The 22815-nt window shown below is 34.8% G+C and overlaps 1 protein-coding gene across 3 annotated transcripts in view; it reads right to left on the reverse strand.

The window, feature by feature from the left end:
- The window catches only part of LSAMP (limbic system associated membrane protein), a 771452-nt gene extending 763888 nt beyond the window's left edge, over window positions 1-7564 (reverse strand). For all 3 annotated transcript variants that reach the window (XM_003763605.3, XM_031959689.1, XM_031959687.1), the window contains exon 1: window positions 6844-7564. In XM_003763605.3, coding sequence (XP_003763653.1) covers window positions 6844-6998 — 155 coding nt within the window. In that variant the 5' untranslated portion in view covers window positions 6999-7564. The remainder of the gene's footprint in view (window positions 1-6843) is intronic.
- Window positions 7565-22815: the final 15251 nt, after the last annotated feature.

Genomic DNA, 22815 nt, shown 5'->3' on the forward strand with positions numbered 1-22815 from the left:
AAAGAAATTCTGCCTAGGTCACAATGATATATCAGCAATAAATGGCCATAACTAGAAATCTGGCATAATTACTCCATATGCATAGACTCACCATATGAAGCAAACATACATACATATAGGAGAATGTGTGTGTGTCCACACATGTGTGTATATTTTGGGGAGCTAAAGATAGTAGTTGGGTACCTAGATGACTCAATGAATAGAGTGCTGGCCCTGTTGTCACAAAAATTCATCTTCTTGAGTTAAAATTTGGCCTTAGACATTAGCTGTGTGACCCTGGGCAAGTCTAACCTTGTGGAATGAACTAGAGAAAGAAATGGCAAACCATTCCAATATCTTTGCCAAGAAAATCCCAAATGGGGTCACAAAGATTTGGACATGACTGAAATGACTCAATAACAAAAAAGACAGTAGTTATCTTATGTATATTGTGCTGATGGGGAGGAAAGAAAATGATAGATTTAAAAGAAGTTGAGCCCAGAAATATATGTCCTTGAAGTACTTTTTATTTTAATCTACTTATTAAATTTCATCTTGATTCATCATTATAACTTGCCAAGACCTTTTTCGGATTCTGGCTCTGAGAACGTTTTACAGCTTTGAGACAGACAACAACAAGCAAGCAAGCAAACAAATAAGTAAATAGGTGGATAAATGGATAAATGAATGAATGAATAAAAAGACATTAAAGTTAATATCTATGCTTTCACCTAAGTTATTTACAAGAGTGTTGAAGGGACTAGTACCAGAGAGTCCTGTGGCACTATAACAAGGATATTGTGCCACGATAATATTAAGCACTTCATTTTAAGGCAACTTATTGAACTATTTTTAAATCAATCTAGCTTACATCTATCCATTTTATACACAAGGATATAAGAAAAGACTTTTGCTTGAGCAAAACCTTACTCTAATCTTTTCTGCAGAAGGTAATTTACAACACCCTGATCTATGTCTAGTTTATGTTGTTGTTTTAATCATTTCTGACTTTTCATGATCCCATTTAGGTTTTTTTTAAGCAAGGATACTGGAGTGGTTTGCCATTTCCTCTTCTGGCTCATTTTACAGATAACTGAGGTAAACAGGGGTAAGTGACTTGCCCAGGATCCCACAGCTAGTAAATTCTAAGGCCAGATTATAACTCAAAAAGATGTCTTTTTTTTTTTTTTTTTTTGCTTTGACAATTGGGGTTAAGTGACTTGCCCAGGATCACACAGCTAGGAAGATAAGTCTTCTTGACTCCAGGGTCAACTTTCTATCCACTATGTCTATTCTCTATCACTAGTTAATCTGTCAAAATCTCTATAGTAGAGGATGATAAAAAGGACAACTCTTTTCTTTGATGTTTACTCCTTCTATTACTTTGGAAAAGTCACTTAGTTTCTCTGTTCCTTAAATTAGGAATCTGACCTAGATGGTCTCCTAGGTCCTTTGAAAGCCTAGATCTATGATTCTATGAATTAGTCCTGATGCATCTTTACTAACTCTTGCTACTCACCACTTCATACTCTAAAATACTCATATATCTTTAGAATGAGAAATAATAAGTTTTATTACTTTGCCAAGAGTTGAAAAAAACTTAGAGTCCTACTTATAACACCTAATCTTTTTTATTAAAAAACCCAAACAAACAATTGTTTATCTCCAACCATGTGATAAATGTATTATTCTCCACATTACTGATCACTGAGGATAGCTCAACAATCATATCCATGAATTTATCTGAATATAGTGAAATTACCGAAAATGGTATGTTGGAGAGAGTGACAGGTTTCATTCCAGAGACCCGAGTTCACATGGTATCCTACATATTTACTAGCTACATAAGCCTTAGCAAGTTGCTTATTTTTCCTCTGTCTCAATTTTCTTATCTGAAAAATTAGGGCAGGAAAAGGGCCTACCTCATATAGTTTGTATGAGGATTGTGCGTGTTTTGGGTTTTTTTTTGTGTGTGTGTATATGAGAATGTGTGTGTGTATAAGCCCCCCACATATACACACATAGATGCATGTGTGTATATATATATATATATATACATACACACATATTTATGTATATATGTATATACACATATATGAATATGAATATACCTATTTTTATATGTTGTAAATGATATCTATGTAATCAATATTAGATATTCTTAACGCCTTCTTTTCTATTAGGCCATTTTTAGTCTATATTTTCCAATATATTTTGGAGACTATTCTTTTTCATGAAGAAAACAAACAAATGCTTATAGGTAAGTGTATGATGTAGTGGCTAGACACTCATCCTCAGAATAAGAAAGAAGAGCTTTGAATCTTACCTCTGATACATACCTCCTAGTTGTGTGACCCTAGACAAATCAATCTCTTAATGCCCCAGGCAACTTTCTATATTACAAAACCATTGTCCATCAGCATTGATAGATGGAATTTCCTCATGAGGAGATCTTTACAGAAATCAAATCACAGATATGTTACATAGATAGATAGATGAATAGATGGATATACACACATATGTGTACATATATTTGTATATAGCATTATCATTTATGATATAGTTAAATAACTTATCCTAGGTAACAATGGGGACAGATTTCAGAGCCCAATAACCTAGGACAATTTAACTTATGAAATGAATAATAATACTTATTGATGAAGGTGCTAGAATCATTTTAAGTTACTAAAAATTCCCCAAAGATGCTAAGGATAATTTGTGCTATAGTTTGTTTGTTGAATATAGTTTATTCCCTTCTCATTAATCACATATTTGCTTATAATTTCAGTGAGCTATCAAAATATAACTTAACAATTTATTTCAAAAGTTTTCAAAGAATTTCATAACATTTATAAAATTTATTTTTCTTAATTTCAGCCTAATGATCATCAAATTGAATAATATACATATATATTTATATACACACAAACATACAACTTAAAATTCTCATTAATACCAATAAAATAGAATTCTTGATATATCATGGGTTAAGACTATCTTTGACATTTTTCAAGCAATAATACAGATGAAAAAAAATTTTGATTTAGAGCAAGAAAATGGCTTGCCCCAAATCACAGAGCCACATAGTTGGATGAGTACTTTATAAAGTGTTGAACATTAAAGTTTTGTTATGGAATTTCTAAGTTGCACAAATATACCCTCTAGGCAAACCATGCCTTTGCTATTAATATAGAAACTTTGTTTTCAAAGAATACAATTATAAGTGTTGGAAAAATCACATATTGTTTAGTCAATTTGCCTGTATGTTTCCTCCAATTTGACACATTTTTAGTGTATGTAGGAGTTCCAGATGTCTTAAAGAAGGAAAATTGATATATTTTTTGAAATGTGAATGAAATCTTTACATTTTACTCTCAAATAAATAACTTATTTTTCTCTGCCTCTTCACTTTATTAAATATTAATAATGAAAGTAAATGCAAAAAGGATTTGATTGATATTATAACATAATGGTTAAAATCTTTTCTAAAAAAAAAGCCTAATAAGTTGAACAGTATGTATTTCTGAGTTCCAAATGAAGTAGTTTACTTATACTTATTTGGATAATAATTTGGGTAATACCATGCTCAATCCAATAATATAAATTATAGTATTATGAATAAAATATGATAATAATTGATATCTACTAATATGGGGCTGGGATTTCCTCTAATTTCATATGAAGTTCTTGAGGGGAGAACCTTGCTGAAGTTGGTCCCTTATACATCAAGAGATGAAGATGCTACCTCTCTCCCTTCATTCTTTCTAGTAACGATACTATAATTTCCTCATTGTTCCCACAAAAAAAAAAAAAGATTATATATAAACTGACAATCCAAAAAAAGGTAATATTATTGTGATATATGTTTAAACTCAAGGTCATAATTATACTATAATGATGAGTATTTCTCCAAAGAAAAACTGTTGTAAAGAAATGAAGAGGGAAAATTGAAAGTTTAAAGAGCAGTCATATACTTGCCATTGGACCATAAGAATTAAAAAAAAAAAAACAACACAACAGTCATTTCTTTAAAGTTCATAGAATCTTTTAAGATGAATTTCTTGTTTTTTAATTTTCTTTTTTCCTGTTCTTTCACTCACCTAGCACCAATCAGCAGCCACGGCTTCTGATGAATCAGTTTTTCCTTCCTCTGGTATCCTGAAGGTTTATGCTAACAGTAACATTTCACAGAGAAAGTAGAATAGTCCTTCTCAAGCTGTTACTCTTAAACAGGGCAAGAGAGTCATTCTTTGCCGGAGAAGTAAACCACAAAGCTCACTAGATTCATTTGGAAACCATGAAGACCATCAAAGAAAACAAAAGGAATACTATTCACAGTTGTTTCTGATAAAGCCTCACCAAGTCACAAATATACCCTTGCCCAGTGCAAGTATAGCCAAACATTGAGGAACTATAAGTGAGATCTGGGGAGATAAATGAAAAGAACTCCCCAGAGTCTCACAGGGGACTGACCCCTTGTTCAAAAGCTCTATTTGGATGTCTGCAAGTATTTTATAAATAACTTGGAGTCTCTTTGTTTATACATGTTTACTTATGAACAGGTACCTACTTACCTAATATTTATCTAACTATGATTTTTCAGTTTGTCATATATCTGTCCATCACCTCTCTGTATGTGTTCTCTTATATCTCTCACTTATATCATTACTCTTACTGAAAATGTCTTACACTGACATCCTCTACCTTTTCTTCATAAATTCACCTTCTTGAACCTGTCCATAGACATACACTTGTTCAAGGATGCAGAAGCATGAGTTCCCAGTAAAAGGGATAAACATCTCCATATGTGCTGCATAAAAATATATGCCTATTTTCCAAACTAGCTATACAATTCTTGTATGACTTCAGATGATTTTTTAAAATGTGCAGTTGCATGATAGAGACATAATTTGCAAACTTTATGTATATTTTAGGTACCTACAAGGCCAAAATGATCCCTTCTCCCTACCATATTCAAACTTCTGAGTAGCAAACTGGTACCTACTCCCTGGAAAATAGAATTTCCAGTGCATGGGTTTATAACAAGGGGTTACACAATGAAGGGTTAATAATTAATGAAGAGGGAATTTCAGCAAATAGCTGAAGAAGGACTCTTGTGAGTTGTTGTTGGAAAGCATTTCCCATGTCATGTCTAAACCCCTCTGCAAGCAGATGAATCACTCAGTAAATCCTGTTACTCTATGTGGATAAACCTTACATGCCAGCTAACAAATCCAGAGAGGTGGGAGAGTGAATCTGTTTGAAAGGAAGGATCTTTTGAGGATCACAACCATAGTACACAAGAAAAGGAAGAAGGCATAATTTATGTCCTCATTCTCCTTAGTTTCTACCAACTTGGAAAACCACTCTATCTTTCTCTCTCCCCTCATTGCTCCCCCACATACACACATGGTAAGCACTTCAGGCGCGTGCGCACTTACACACACACACACACACACACACACACACTTTCCTCTATAACAAGAGTAGAGATCCCAAAGCAGGATACTCTGTCACAGTCAACCAAATTTATTTCCAAGGAAAGGAATGAAAACTTTGCTGTTGTAGGCAGCTCTGCTATGGAACTGCTCCCTGATGCCCCAGGGTTTATGCACTATCAGCTTCTTGCACACAGATTAGAGGTTTATTTTCAATTCTATATATTTCTTTATTGCCACAACAGGCAATAGTAGCCAGATAGACAGATAGACACTGGAACATTTTATTGGGATAAAATGAGATTTTAAAGAATCCCAAAGGAAAGGTTTAGTTGTCAGCATCTGACAGAAATTCTGGGAAAAGCATATCAAAGGAAAGGGATATATGTATGTGTATGGGTGGTGTCTGTGGGGGGTTGGGTAAAAAGGAAGTGGAGATTGGAAAGGGAACTAGGAGATTATCTAAAAAGTGAATTGGCACACAATACCTCCTGGAGAGCCAGCTCTCTCGGTCCCCTCAGAGGGGTCAAACTTACCAAGGACTTATGATATTCCCCTCCAAATATCCATCTAACAATTATACTTTCAAAGTATGGTAGAGGTCCATAAAATTAAGATTTTTAGATCAAGGATTACTAATGAAAATTAAAAAATTATTACTGCCTTAGTCCTTTTGGCTTAATAGTCCTAGATTTTACAAAAAGTAACTAGGTATTTGAAAAGTTGTTTTATTTCACCTTACTTAGTAACAAGTTGATTTTTTTTGTTTTTACCAAAATTTTAGGGAATGGGAAAGACACCAAGGGATAAATAAAGTTCTTACACTTTATTAGTTTCCTCAGCATCCATAAGGAAATTCCCATGTTGATAGGATAGGAACAAATAGCTTCCTGATAACTTGAACTAGTGAGGAAGCACGACACTGAGGTCTGTCCCCCCCCACACACACACTATCTCTTTTCAGTGAGTGGAGAGACCAACATAGGGTACCATTGGAAGTATATTTGAGAGCCATAATTCAATAACTCTGCTTACCACACAGCAGTGTTTAAATTAAGGAACCTAACAAGAAACTGGTAAATTAAAAAAAAAAAAAAAAAGAAAAGAAAAGAAAAAGATTTACCTAGCTTCTCCCCTCCCCTCACAACATGCTTAAAGTTAACATTTCTTATTAAGAAAAGTAAGTCAGGGAAACAGAGCATTTAACCACGAGTACAGAAGCTTTAAATGGGTCCAGAACCCTCTTTTTAGTTTATAGCTCAATATCATAGAATGAGGAAAAGCGACAAATACACACAGAGCCCTAATTCTTACAGCATCAGCAGCTGTAGTTTAAGGCGAACACATACATGCATAGACACACATATCTTGGTACATATGCATAAATATATATCAAAAACTGGGAAAAGTTGCCAAAATGCCCTACCTGAGGATGGCCGTGTCCCCCTGCCTCACGGTGATGTTGTCAGTGCCTCGGGTAAAATCCACGCCGCGAACAGGCAGTCCTGTGGGGAGAAGGCAGAGCAATCTCAGTAGGACCAGCGGCAACTGTTTCCGATCGGGATGAACTCTTCCGACCATGGTGGCCAAGCTGACTTTCAGGGTATATATAGGAAGATGGGCACTCTCGGGGTGTGCAGGTCGGACAGGAAGAGCAATTTACAAATACAGAGCGTTCATCAACAGCCAGCGAGGAGTGAAAGCAGACGGGGCTTTTCCAGCTTCTAATCCTTTCCACTTTTCTTCTCTCCCCTCCTCTCTCTTGCACCTCTTTTCTTTCCCCCCTAAGTCTTAACGAGCCCCTCATAAAACCAGAGCAAACAAAAAAAGTTAAATGAACAAAAATACAATTTCTTTTTTAAAAAAGCTTATTGAAAAAATAAACCACTTGCAAAGGTGAAGGAAAGCCTTAAAAAAGAGAAGATATTGATTTGTTGTTGCTGTTGTTTCTTTTCCCTTTTTCTTTCTGCTGCTGAATGCTCCTATTTCAGTGAAGGGCTATACAGTCTCTGAGAGGAGCTCCTTTCATAACCCACTTTTCTTAGGCGGAGGGAGGCCAGCAAGCACCAAGCTCTACACTGTGAGTGTAAAAAAACCAGCAGCAGCAGCAGTGCTCTCTCGCTCTCTCTCCTCTCTCTCTCTCTTCCTCCTGTCTCTCTCTCTCTCTCTCTCTCTCTCTCTCTCTCTCTCTCTTTCTTTCTTTTTCTCTTCTTTCTCCCTCTCTCTCTTCCTCTCTCCCTGCTCCTCTCCCTCTCCACCCTCCCCCATCCAAGTACTGTTTTTCAACAACCCCTCCACCTCATCCCCCTCCTCCCTCCGGCTGGCCCCTTGCTTTGCACAACTGCCCCCTTCAGCAGCAGCGAGCCTTGATGAAAGCCTGATGCTCCTTTAGGTTGTCACGACAACAGCTCCATCTGAGGCCTGGCTGATTTCCTTAAGAAGAGGGAATGGAGCTTAGAGGTAGAGTTAAGAAAGAGGGAGTAAGGGAGAGGGATGTGATGCTGAGGAGAGGGGAAAGGGAAGAGAAGGGAGAGTGAAGGAGAAAAGAGGAGGGAAGACTGGAGGAGAGAAAGGCATAAGCATTGAAGAATGGATGTAGTAGGAATGCAAGATGAGGAAGGGGAAAATACAAAATACCCAGAGACTGTCTAGGAATAGAAAGATGATAAGAAGTTAAAAAGGGAGAAGTGAAGCAGAAATGGCTGCAGAAAAATGAGACTGGGAAAAGAAATTGGTAGCAATGGGCCAAATCAAAAGCCAAAGTTAAATAAGAGAGTAATATTCTTGGCTACTGTGTGTTCAAATTCACATCTTGCTCGCTCTCTCTCCTACACTTTCCTCCCTAAGATAAAAAGGTTTATTTTCTCTTCTTCCTTTCTTTTCTCTCCACTCTCTCTGGGCTTCTGAAAGATGGATGTGAGACAATGATGGTATTGAGTGGTCTGTGGTGTGAATGCTTGGTTTGTCTTCTCCAAATGCCAGCTCCAGCAGCTGATCCCTGATCCTTACCATCAACTTAACTCTCCAGGAAATATTCAGCTACCATTCAGGAAGTGATGATATTAGGAATTTTTTTAAAAAGCAAGACATCTCTGTTACTATACAAGTTATTCCATGTTTTTTAATGCTTTCTCTAAAGTACATGTGAACTTCACAGTAATGCCATTTATGTGCTCATAATCAGCCTATAAATAATGAGTCCCTAAATTAATGGGAGTGATATTTGTATCCTCCTCTTCTTATGTTTTCCCTGTGCTAAGGGCTTCAAACTGAGTCACCTCCATCACTGTTGGTGCTGGACAAGATGAAAGGATTTGTTGGCTGACGATTTTCACAAAAAGTGAAATGAGTTTAAGAGATCCATGCCCAAGTCCCCAGAGAACACAGACTTTGAGCAATTGCTTATCTTACTGACACTGGCCTTGTCCCCAAGGATCTTCCTATAACTACTATGCTGCATGCCACAGACCTAATTTAACCAGTACAAAAGGTGATATGCCCCTACAGATTGCAAACAAAAAAAAAAAGGCAAAACCTTTTGTTTTCCATGAGCAGAAAAAATTGTGAAGAGTTCAGTTCAAATTCCTACATACAAGCAGTTCCAGTTTACCAAGAGTTTTGTTCCAAGTATCCCTCTCCCTTTCTTCCCTTTCTTTATTTTCTTTCTTTATTTTTGTTTATTTATCTATTTACATATTTATAGTTTTAGATTTTGCATTTTTTTCATAGTATTTCAGTTCCCATGGCAATCCAAAAAAGATTGTTTGATACATAATACAACCAAAACACTCCAGAATTTAAAGAGCCTTTGGAACACTGTTTTCCATAGGAAAAAACAAACAAACCTTGTCCTAATTCAGGATGCCAAGAATTTATCGACACATCTATACCCCCACTAATAAGAATCCAGATGCATTATTCACTTCCCTAATTCCAATATTAGTTACCAGAATGAGGGTGGAAGGTGCTGGCTGAGTTGAGGTGATTGTAATTTTGATAGTAAGGGTGATAATGGAGGAAGTTCCAACAGCCCAAAATATTTGGGGAATTTGATAGGATGGGGTGGGTTCTGTCTAGAGAGAAACAGGATCATATAGAGGACTTGAAAGGAATCAACTCCTTTGCAGATCATTGATCAGAAATTTATAAGTAGATGAAAAAGCCATCTGATCTTAGCAATTCATTTTACAGATAAGAAAAATAAATTCTAGTCAGATTAAGCAAGAGAACTAGAAATGAATGACAATCAGGATTTGAATTCAAATCTTTTTCCTCTAAATCTACCCTTTCCACTATATCATATTAAGCTTCCTAGCTATGACTTACCCGATACCAAGCTAAATACCTTGTTCAAAAAAGCGGCAAACACAGGATTTGAACCCAAGACTAATCACACTAAATACAATCATTTCACTGAACCATGTATTAGATATTAGTAAGCTTTAGCTCCCTTATACTCCCTTACTGATTAAGGCCTCCTAAGCAGAGAGAACTGTAGTCATAAAGTTATTGATACTATGATTCTATATAGCCTATAGATAAATATTAATATATTACATATATATGGTGTGTGTATATATATATATATATATATATATATATATATATATATATAATGCTTATTTTTATTTTATTTAAATCAGTAAGAGTAGGCCTCAGAGGTCTTCTCTATGGACAGGTGTGGGGATAATCGGGAAAAAGTTTTACATTAATAAGCTCAACCCATCCAGAGCACATCTGGTGTACTGCTACAAAGAAGCTTATGCTGAAGGACACCTTCATAAATGCAAATACATTTTGGCTTTTTACTAAAATAAAATCTCATTAATCTGAACTTCTCTAATTTGAAATTTGTGCTAATTCAGTAAAGACTAAAGTTTACCTTTGCACTATCTATGAGAAATAATAATTTACTATGCAAATGAATATTGTAAGTAATAATAATATATAGCCATAATTTCCATGTGTATAGAACTTTATAACTGCAAAGTGCTTTCTCATTCATTATCTCATTTTATCCTTCTAACAGCTTTATGAAGTAGTGAGGCTTTCTTATCATCATTTTATAGATGAGAAAAGTCCAGTTCACTTAGAGCAATGTCAATGAGAGAGTAACCCAGATTGATATAATAGGAAAAGGGTTACAGGAGGAAGTTGTTAAGTCTTTTTAGTCATGTCCCATTCTGATTTTCCATGACCCCATTTAGGGTTTTCTTGGTAAAGACACTGAGTAGTTCACTATTTCCATGTCATTTTATAGATGAGGAAACTAAAGCAAAAAGGTTTAAGTGATTTGTTACTTGAGATTAAATGTCAAAAGCTGAGTTTGAACTTAGGTTCTCCTGATTCCAGGCCCAACACTCTGTCCACTGCACCACTTACTTAGCTGTCTAGGAGGAAGACCTGAGTTCAGATCCTATCTTTGACACAATTAGCTATGTTCCAGTGATCAAATCTACTAAAATCTACACTATTTTTTTGTTTATTTCTTTTTATCATCATTACGCTGGAGATAATAAGACTTGTAGTATTGCCTTCAGAAGGAGCATGGTCAAGATCCAATAAGATAATTGTGTACAAAGCTCTTGGCAAATTTTGAAAAAAATATAGTAAATAAACAATGTTTATTATAAACATATTTTATAAATATTATTATAAAAATAAAAATAGTAAATAAACATTTAGGGTACAAAACATTTTCATTCTAACATGATATATATATATATACATATATATACATGATATATACATATATATATATACATGATATATACTGAATTTCTGAAAATTGTTCATATCCTTTGACCATTTATCAATTAGAGAATGGCTTGAATTATAAATTTGAGTCAATTCTATATATTTAGAAATGAAGCTTTTATTAGAGCCTTTGGATTATTGCTTTCCTTCTAATCTTGTCAGCATTAGTTTTATCTCTATATAATTGATGAGGAAACTGAGGCTCAGGCTAAAGAATTTGCTCATGTGCAAATAAAACCTATATATATCAGATGTAGGACTTACTTCAGGTCTTAAAATCAAGTCAGTAAGAACAAAAATGAAACATATGTCAAGTAGATAAGTATATGGATAATTATAGATATAGATGAAATAGATATAGACATGTATATACATGTAAAAATCTACATACATAGATATGTTGCATATTTATATATTATAGGTATATATTTCTGTAAAGATCTGCATGTTTGCATGTGAAAATAATGCTTAACAACCTGATTAACCCTATGTAAAATGTGCCAAAATCTTAGTGCAGGTCTTAAAATTGAAGTAAGACTTTTGGGATTATATGTGTGTACACACATGGTTAGGCAAGAAGCAAAAAATAAAGTCTTCTCTGTGATAATACTTCGTTCAACTAATTTGCATCTCTGAGTTTGCTTTAAATTAATAACATTTTAATGTTTGTAGCAGCCTTTTTTTTTTGTTTTGTTTTGTTTTGTTTTGTTTTGTATTGGCAAGGAATTGTAAACCAAGTAGATGTCTATCAGTTGAGGAATGGCTAAAAAAGTATGGTTTATGAATATAATGGGATATTATTGTTTTATAAGAAATGATGAGCAGACTGGTTTCAAAAATGCCTGGAAAGGTTTACGTGAACTGATGCTAAGTGCAGTGAGTAGAACCAAGAGAACATTATACATTTGTGATGATCAACTGTGATAGATTTGGCTCTTTTCAACAATGAGGTGATTTAACAAATTCCAATCGTTTTGTGATGGAAGGAGACTTCCACATCCAGAAAGATCACTATGGAGAGTTAATATAGATCAAAGCGTAGTATTGTCACCTTTTTGTTTTTGCCATTGTTTGTTTGCTTATTTATTTTTTTTTTATTTCTTGTGGTTTTTTCCCCCTTGAATTGATTTTTCTTGTGCAGCATAACAAATGTGGAAATATATTTGGAAGAAATGCACATGATTGACCTGTATTGAATGAGGTAGGGAAAGACAGGGAGGGAGAGAGAAAAATTTAGAACCTAAGGTTTTGTAGGTGTAAATGTTGAAAACTATTTTTCCATGTATGTTGAAAAATAAAAAAGCTTTTATAAAAAAATAAAATTGTTTTAAAAATAAAATAATCATATTTTTGGATACTTTAAATCAATCAGTTAACAAGCATTCATTTAGTGAAATCTTAGGCTAGTAAGTTCCTAAGCTACGTGACTGTGGGCAAGTCACTTAATCCTATTTGCCTCAATTTCCTTATCTGTACTAGAGAAGGGAATAGCAAACCATTCCAATATCTTTGCCAATAAAACCCTAATGAGTTCATAAGGATTTTGACATGCCTGAAAAGAAATCTAAATAACAATATATGCCAAGTTTTATGGTATTCATTGTATTTATGGTTGAAAGGGATTTCAGAGGTCATTGAATGCAAAACTGTCCTTTGACATATCAGAAAGCTGAAGGTTCAGTAACTTACTGCTCAAGGCCATATTCATAGTTAAAGGCAGGGCCATTATTTGACCTGAATCACACTGACATTAAATCTAGTACCTTGTCACAGCACCATACTGCTATTTTTATAACTGCAATTGTCCTTTAATTCATTCCGGCCTCCTTTCCTATAAGTCTAAATTAATAAGGTCTTATTATATTAGTATCATCTAACACTGACCAGTTATAATCAAGTTCAGGCTGTCTCCTGGAAGACAATAATGGCTGTCATGTTTTCCTTGTAAATAAATGGAAAAAAGGTGAAGGTCATCATCACAGTGCTAAGATATGGACAAGTATCTCCCCCTCCCCCACCGGTATATTTGTAAACAAACTACTGCTACACTCCCTAGAGCACCTTCCAGCATGTCCTATGGACACACAATTGCTTCTATCCTCAGATTTCTTTCCCTTAAACTTCCCAATTTGCTGCCTCTTTTTATTTCTCCTTTCTCCAAATCTATCTAATCTTTGCTTCCCTCCCTATCCTACTTCTTTCCCTGCAAATGTAAGAAAAAAGAACATACAAATAATTTATTGAAATTTTAAAAGGCTATTTTGCAGTGAAAAACCACACACATTCTTCCTAGATAGCTGGCAGAAAATGAATACACTTCAGGGTTATTTGTGAGGTGAGCACGCCTGTTAGCCAGTTGAAGCAGCCATCATAACCTAAGCAAGATGATCTAAAATACTACTTTAGAATCACTCACCGCCTTTGTCAGAGAGGCTTTAGAAGACTCTGGCACCCTCCAGGGACCAACGCTGCCTCAAGATATGGGAAAATGTTTAAGCACCCCAAGAAGCATGAAAGATCTATTCTTCTGTTTAGCTTTGTAAGGTAATAGGTTCAAATGAAATCCAGCTGTGGCCTGGAATGCCCAACCAACTTGGCAGCAATATTTGCATTTTATGCTAAACATGTCTTCAATATTATAAATTTCACACTTCTGCATTTCTATAGCTACAAGGTCTTAATCGCAATAACACCATTCCTGCACATCTCTTTCATAAGTGGAATTAGCATCCCCATATGAATTGGAAGCACTAAATTGCTAATATGTCTCTTTAGAATTCCTACTATGACACCTATGATGATTTCATCATATTTTAGCAATATTCAAGGATCACAGTTTATACTCATGAGCACAATACTCTCCCAGTATTACTTCTTAGAATCTCCTTCTGAATGTTTCCCTTTAATAGAACAATTTCATTCAAATATACTTGGAAACTTGTCAAGATGAACCAGGTGTAAGTTGGGTAAATAGTGTCAGTATGTGCTGTAAAACTCATCATATTTGAATGATCAATATTTTATTGTATGATCAATTTTGCTGTATGATCAATTTTGCTTTTCCTTTATTTGAAGCATTTAGAATTCCAGGAACTCCTGTTTTAACACTGGAATTTTCATACTAACTCAGATTTCTTTCTGACACAACCCCTTCAGTTCACAAATTTTGAATCTGTCCCATTTTCTTTTTTAGGAAAATCTTAGGGATTTTGAAATTGCACTTTGATTCTCTAATCTCCCATATGCACATGGCATATCTTTGTAGGTACAGATTCATTGAAATACACTCAGTTGAACATATAAGTATGCACCTTGTTCTCATGAACACTCATGGAAACTTTTGGTACATTGACTGGTTGTCCTTCATATGAACCTAAAAGAACTCTTCTTTTTTCCCCATTTTTCTCCAATGCCAGCATATATTTTAGGGCCATGGAAATAGCATCCAAATGGTAGTTGTTGACATATTGCAAAAATTTTAAACGACAACTACATATTGGGTTGCATAACTGGATGTTGAGGTTTTGAAATGATTTTTTTTTATCAGTAAATGTTTCATTTGTGATCTATTTTATACATCTTTGTATCTGGGGTCTCATAAAAAAAATTTTAACAGAAAGGGGTCATGAGTGGGAAAAGTATTAAGAAGCTCTAATATAGCAGATGCATAGAGTATTAGGTCTACAGGCAGGAATCCCTGAGTTCTAATCTGTTTTCAGATTGTTTTGGAGGAAATCAGAGAAGACTTTATGTTTCAACTTTTCAACTTGAAAGAAACTGGAAACTTTTAGGTACTGAAGTGAGGAGTAATACACAGAATATGGGGAAATGGAAATTGATGCCAGTGAATCTGGTATGAATCTGGGCAAGTAACTTAACCTCTTTCTTAGTTTCCTTATCTGTAAAATGGAGATGATAATAGCATCTACCTCCTGGGATATTATTAGAATAAAATAGCAATAATAGTAAAGCACTTAGCATAGCACAGGGCACATATTAAGCACTATATAAATATTGTCATTATCATCTGAAATAATCCAAGTCTTTCCTTTATTCCATTCTCTTACCTGTGTGCCATTTATTATCTGTGACTCTTGCTGCTGCTGGTCTGTCAGTCAATAAAAACTTATTAAACACCTATTATGTGTCAGGCATGGTGCTAAATGCTAGGGTTTTCATACGAATAAGAATAAAGTCACAACATCTAAAAAGGAGATAGGTAAACCTCTGCCCTGAAAAGAGATGGACTTGGTAACCTCATTACTTTCTTGATGGTAGCAATCTAGACTTGACTTTTCTTTCCAGATTTATTTCATATCATTTCTCTTCGCACATTCTACATTGTAGCCAGATTCTCTTACTTCCAGTTTTCTAAAGTTGGCATCCCATTTCCAATTTTGCCCCTTTGTATGTGCATTTCCTATTCCGGGATCTTAACCTCCTCCTTATTCTACCTAATTTCATCCAAGGCTCACTGGAAGTATTATTTTTTATCTTTCTCGATCCCTCTAGAACAACGTTTCTTATCTAGGGGTTAAGAACTTGGGGGGGGATTATAACTATATTTCCATATAATTTGTTTCTTTTGTGATTTTGTATATTTTATGCATTTTAAAACATTATTCTGGAAAGGATTTCATAGTCCTCATGAGGCTGCTAAAGAAGTTCATTATAACAAACAAACAAAAAAAAGTGTGTGTATGTGGCAGGAGTGTTAAGGATCCTTGTCCTAGAATGTCTCCTTTTCTCAAATCATTTGCCATACATTGATTTATTCATCTTTTCCATGCAGCCAGAGAATTTAAGCTCACTAAGAGTAGATAGTGTTTTGTCTCTGTCCCTAGCGCATAGTGCTTTGCCCATCATAGGTTTTTGGATTAGATGTAGGTAGTAACTTTCAATCTCTATGGTCAAGAATAATGTGTGGAAAAAAAAGGGTGGGTGCTGGTAGGACAGGGATGTCACTCCCCTTACTGAAAGACGGATACCAGATATGAAAAGATTTCTGTCCTGGAGTACAATCAGGCATGAAAAGGGCTGAATCTAGTTATATTGAGGGATATAGTTGACAATATTAAGGAATCCATCAAGCTTTCTGTGGATCTTTGTAAAGCCAGCTGATCTTTTCCACCCAGTATGGCATTTTAAATAGCTCCATCTATCTTTCAGGTTTTTTAGGCATCCTATTCTTCTTAACTTAGCATTCTTTGGTCCAGTCAAATCAACCTCATTGGTTTTCATTCACTGGCATCAATTTCCATTTCTCCATATTCCTTCTGAGTATTACTCCTCACTTCAGTACCTGAAAGTTTCCAGTTTCTTTTAAGTTTGAAAAGTTGAAACATAAAGTCTTTTCTGATTTCCTCCAAAACAATTACCTTGTAGTAAATTTATTATATACATAGTATATTGCTAATATGTATATATGATATAACTATATATTTTATGATATGTATATATATATGCATTATCTTTCCTATAAAATATAAGCTGTTTAAGGGCAGGACTGTTTCATTGTATCTCTATATCTAGAGTAATTAGAGTGGCTGGCACATAGTAAGCATTTGATGAATGATTGCAGATGGGACGAATTCATTTCAGTTAAGAAAACTAACATTGATAGCTAAAAAAATTGACAGAATGTTCAAGTAGACTCTCCCATCATTTTAACTAATCAGGATCAAAAAATGCCTCAATCTCTGTATCTTCTCAAGTATGTACTTTGTTTATCCTTAATAGAAGATATTATATGTTAATTAAATGCCAGTAGAGTAAGAAAACATTTGTGGAAGATTAAGAACTACATAATAAGATGAGCATCTGCTATATAATTGCTAAACTTCACTAAATATTTCCTTACATATCAGTATTTACTTAGCAAGCAATGACTATCCTGTGAAATCTAAATGTAATGCCTAGTTAAATATATCAAGGGTGCAAGTCATATAAAGTGTCAGCAATATGCTCTCTCTAAGGAACACTGACTATAGAGAGCTGCAGGCAGACATCACAAGTGGATGGGTCCTAGAGGTAGGTCATCTTTCAATTTGAAGGGCACTGAAAGGCCCCAATGGCCTAAAAATATCTTCTCTACTGATTTAAATTGCTCCTTCCCCTCCCACCTGGCCTGTAATTCCCATCATCAGAGTCATTTTTCTGGATTAGATAATGAAGGCAGTGTAGTTTTGCTCTATTATTTTTCTTTTCTTTTTTTTTTTTTTTCTGGGAGGGAGGTTCTTAAATTGTGCCTTATCAGCATATTGTCATGCATTAATCTATCATATTAATTATCACTTTAATAAAGGAAAACCCTATGGAGAGGCTGAACTGCTAATCCAATCGAATCCAACAATCATCTATTAAGGACCTACTATGTAGAAATGCCATGGCACATTCTGGAGATATAAAGACAAAATATCAAGTAATCCTTTTCAATTAATGCCCTAATGGAAGTATGAGATTTTATGAAGTAGTCATTTATCAATGAGGAAGGGAGAAAAGAATATGGGCTATAGGATAAGTATTGGAGATAAAAAAGTAGTACCAAAGAACCTTGCTCCAGTGTGCTAGCAATTAAATGGGCAATTTTTACAGCTAGAAGTGGCTAAATCAAAGGAAAACAAAAGCCCAGATTAGGATTGCTCATAATTACTGAAAACCATCCATTCATCTACCCATTTGTATTTTAACACTTAGTAAAGGCAAAATATGATTACTACATTTTGTGAGGGTAAGAATGACAGGTGATAGATAGTGTCTGTATTCAACAGTAGTTTAGTAGGGGAAATAAGATGACAAGTAACTACAATATAAAACAGAATATGATGAGTGGTAACTAATACAAATAAAGTACTATAGGGATTCAGAGGAAATAATGATCAGTATTCCATAAAGAAAAGCCACAGCAAAGTCAACTTCTGGAAATCTTTTTGGTGAAATAGGATTGACATGGGGTTAGGGGGAAAGCAAAGACATAATCTCAAAAAAAGAAAAACCAGCAAATGAAAAAGCTAAGTTACAGATAAGTACAACATGTGACTAGGAAGGGTAAAAGATTGGGTAGCAGTAAGGCACTACTTGAGTAGCTTGCTAAATAAATTATAATCTGAAAACAATGTGTAAAGTTAGCCTGAGTTAAGAAATTTGAAAACCCAGTTTATTATTAGATGAGACATCACCAAATAATAGTAGATATATTATTGTTAATTACATAATACCTACTCCCGACAACCTCCAAACCATACTACCCACACTTTGAGTCTCCTCTGACCACCATTAAAAAAATCAAACTGTCACCTTGGCTCTGATAGGTGATCTTTTATTTTATGTGACCAGGAACCAGACCACTATGTCACTTCCCAGTCTTCTCCAAATCATGTCCTCCTCCTTTAACTCTAGCCTACCACATTACCGTACTTGGTTAACACACAATATATTCACTTATTACTGTGCATGTATGTATACATATACATATACACATATGCATTGTGAATATGCCGATATAAATGTCTTTATTCCAAATATGTGCCTACATCTATGTGTATGCTTAACGAGAAATACTATTTAACAAAGGAAAAGCCAGTTTCCAATTATGCAGGCTATCCCTAAAACAAAACAGGGGTAGAAATATTTACAGGAATATCATTGCTTCTGTGTAATGATCAACATTATGGAAGCCGTTTTAGAAAGAGCTCTGAATTTAGAGTGAGAAAATCTGAGTTTGAATCCCCACTCTACTATTTGCTATCTATGTGACCTTAACAGAATGTCTTAATTTTTCTTCTCTTCAGAATCCTTTACTATAAAATAATGGAGATGATCCATCAGATAAAAAGAAGAAAAGAAATTACAATTGTTGGAAAAACTATGGGAGGACAGGTTTATTAAAGCACTCAATGAAAGAATGAAAACAACCAACTACTCAAAAATGATTTGGAATTAGATTCCAAAATTCATTACAGTGTGCATATGGTTTGACTCAGAAGTAACACTGTTAGGTTTGTACATGAAAAAGAACTAAGCTCTGTTATAGAGTGATCCAGGGAAACAACTTTTTTTTAAACTACAATATACTAGTTCTAGCAAAATACTAGAAATAAAGTGGGTGTCCATCAATCAAATAATGGATGATCAAAGTACAGACATAAATATATATGCATGCATTTTGTTAATATGCACACAAGACTGTACATATGTATGCATTTAAAATGTATATAGTTTAATTTAAGGGAGGGATGAAGTCTGGGGTAGTAAACAGAGAGCTGAGCTTGAAGTCAAGAAAATATATGTTCAAGTCACTACTTGGACAAATATTGGCTCTGTGGCCCTGGGTAAGTTATCTAAGGACTTAGTATTCTCAGGACTTAAGTGCAAAATTATACATTACAAAGAAAGTGCTGACCTGAATTGGTGAAAGAAATCTCCTCATTTGGCAGTTCCTTACACCAGGGAAATCACAAGTTCATGTATGTATGTGTAACATTTAACAGGAATTTAAGGGAGAGAATTCAAACTTATCATTAACATAAATCTTATTCTGATCACTAAAATGGAAAAAAAGACAAAACCCAGCAAGCAAATACTTTCCAAAAGAAATTTAGTCTGGATTTGTCTCCCCCTACTGGAAGCAGATTGAGGCATCCTTGGTATTTCCTTCAACATCACAAGAGTAAAATAAATAATCAGTCACTCAATCAACAAGCACTTTATTAAGTACTTACTATGCGTCAGGCACTTTAATAAATAAAGACAGAAAGTCCATCTACCCTCATGCAGAAACAAATAACACCAAAAACAAAACAAAACAAAAAAATTTGTTCTTGTCCTCAAAGAACATATATTCTAGTGGGAGAGACAATATATAAGTAAATATTTACAAATAAATACATACATATGTACATGTAAATATAAATTTATAAAATATAGACAATATATATAAGCAGAAGTGTGATGGAGTCTGTTCTATCTCATAAGTGTCAATTATTAAATTTTCATCATGAGTATACTACAAAAACAGGCAAATGCTAAAATCTGGATTTGATTTATTGTTTTGCTGATTGCCTAGACTTAAGAAAATGATGGGAAAAATAATAACACAGATTAAATTTTAAAATGTTTTATGAATAACTTCAGAGAGATAGTTGTTAAATTTTTACCAGTAAACTATAGAATGGTTGGATAATATGAAAGAGGAAGGGATTAAGTAAAGTAGAACCTGAGCTGTCTTGAGGAAACCAGAAAAATGAAGAAGTGGAGGTGTAGGAGTAAGGCATTCCAGGCACGGCAAATAAGCAGTGGAAAGGTTTAAGGATGAGAAATAGAATGTTATATTCATGGTACTCCAAATAGATTTGTGTAGCTAGATTGTAGAATGGGAAGGAAGGTGTGGAAAGGTTGGAAGAGGCCAGAATATTACCAGCTTTAAATGTCTAGTAAAGAGTGAATGATCCTGGAGATAATAGAGAACTATTCAAAATCATGGAATAGAAAAGGGGAAGGAGAAAAGGAGAGGAAGATGTGACATGGGTAGACCTAGGCTTTAGAAAAATCACCTTGGCAGATAAACAGAAGATAGAGTGGAAGAAGAGGATATTAGACAGTGAGATCTTTTGGGGGCTAATATTGTCTTAATCAAGGGGATGAGGAGCTGCATTAGCAAGAAGAAAGTAGAAATGACAAGATTTGGCAATGAATTGAATATGTGGGGTGAATAACAGAGAGGAGTTGAGGCTGAATGAAAATCGAGAAAGTTGAAAAACAAACAAAAAAATTAATCAAAGAAGACTACCAAGGTAATGAGGTTACTCAAAGCCATTTTATATAAGAAACAAAAGAACTATAGATGCTTTTACTGCAGTATACATAATAGTTGCTTTTAAGTATTTGGAAGAGAACAAGACTGGCTTTGCTTAATTCCAGAAGGCAAAACTAGGAACAAAGGTGGGAGTTTTAAAGTAGGGAAATTTTGCTCAATTGTAAATAACTCTCAAACAATTAGAGATGTCCTAAAATGGAATGTGATCTCTCAATTGGTAATAACTTCCCCATTGGAGACACTCAAGTGGAAACCTGATGGGAGAATGATGATGTCCTTCTTAATGATAGTACTTATAATACACTTGGTAAGGATTAGCAGAATACTCAACACAGTAATAACATGTTGTTGTTCAGTCATTTTCAGTTGTGTCTGACTGTTTGTGACCCCATTTTGGGTTTTCTTAGCAAAGATCCTGAAGTGGTTTAATTTTTTTCTTCTCCAGCTTATTTTACAAATGAGAAAACTGAGGTAAACAAAGTTACACTACTTGTGTAGGATCACATAGCTAGTAAGTGTCTGAGTTGGATTTGAACTCAGAAAGATGAGTCTTTCTGACTCCAGGCCTGGCAGTTTCCTACTGCACCACTTACTTAGTTGTCCCTGAATACTAAGACTCTGCAGAGCAAATGGAGTTGCCATGTTGGCTTTCAATTGGAAAGTGGAGAGACCTTTTACTTTAAAACTGGTTGTATATGTCTCCAGTCAATTAAAAGAGGTTCTAATCAATTCAGTTAGTTGATCGCATGATCAACAATAACAGATCTATTAAGTGACAAAAACCTCCAGTTCATTTGTGTGATGCCAACTATTCTATTACTGTTCCATGATTTTTTTTTTCTGCTCGAGGTATTGACAGTCTATAGAAAGCATTTAATCAATAGCTATTCTGTCACAGGCCAAAAGTTTTAAGGCCAAAAGAGACCATAAAATTCACGTACTCTAACTCCCTTATTTTATAAACTGAAGTCCAGGGAAATGAAAAGATTTCTTGTTCAAAGTCAAATTAGTAAGTAGCTAAATCAGAATTCGATCCCTTAACCTGTGACATCAAATTAATCACTGTTTATACTCTACAACACTGTTTCTTTCTACAATTTTCAGTGGCAAGCTGAGTGTTCCATAAGCCATTGTGGACCAAGATAAAATTCATGGCTTTTTAAGTATAGTAAAGAAGATGGGAAAGGAAGAAACTGACCATGAGGGTGCTCTCTGTTCCTTGGGAGATGACTTGTACATGAGAAAACATAGGAAAATGTCAGAAATAAGGGTGATATTTTGGGAAAACTGAAGGGTAGTTTCAAGGGGAATAAGGCTGGAAGATTGTGATTATTTCATTATCAGAAATCAGGGAGAGAAGTTAACAAATGGGACAGATGAAAGAGGATGGCAAGAGGGAGGGATAAGCAATTAGTACTGTGATCTAGTATTTCATGTAATCCAAAAGGTTTTATAGCCATTTTTATTCATTACTCCTCAAGGGAGGTTAGTGCTGCTATTCATTTTTAACATGCACAGTAACTGAGGTAAAACTGCTTCTCCCCGGTTATACAGTGGCCAGTGTGGTCTTAGGAAAATAGGTCAGTGTTCATCAAAGTCACTTGAACATGAATATGGAACAATAAACCTCTCTGTATGCTCTCCCTCTCTCATCAACTTGTGTTATTTTGTTGTTTGAGCAAAGACAATTGTTCTGTTAATGAATCAACATGTGTTTACTGAGCACCTACTCTGTGCCCTGCCACCACTGTCATAGTTGCTGGGTGGAGCTGGAAAAGGAATATAATTCATGGCCTGGCTCTTTGTTAGTGAAATAGCATTGACATA

Source organism: Sarcophilus harrisii, chromosome 3 (assembly GCF_902635505.1).
Source record: "Sarcophilus harrisii chromosome 3, mSarHar1.11, whole genome shotgun sequence".
Taxonomy (NCBI): Eukaryota; Metazoa; Chordata; class Mammalia; order Dasyuromorphia; family Dasyuridae; genus Sarcophilus; species Sarcophilus harrisii.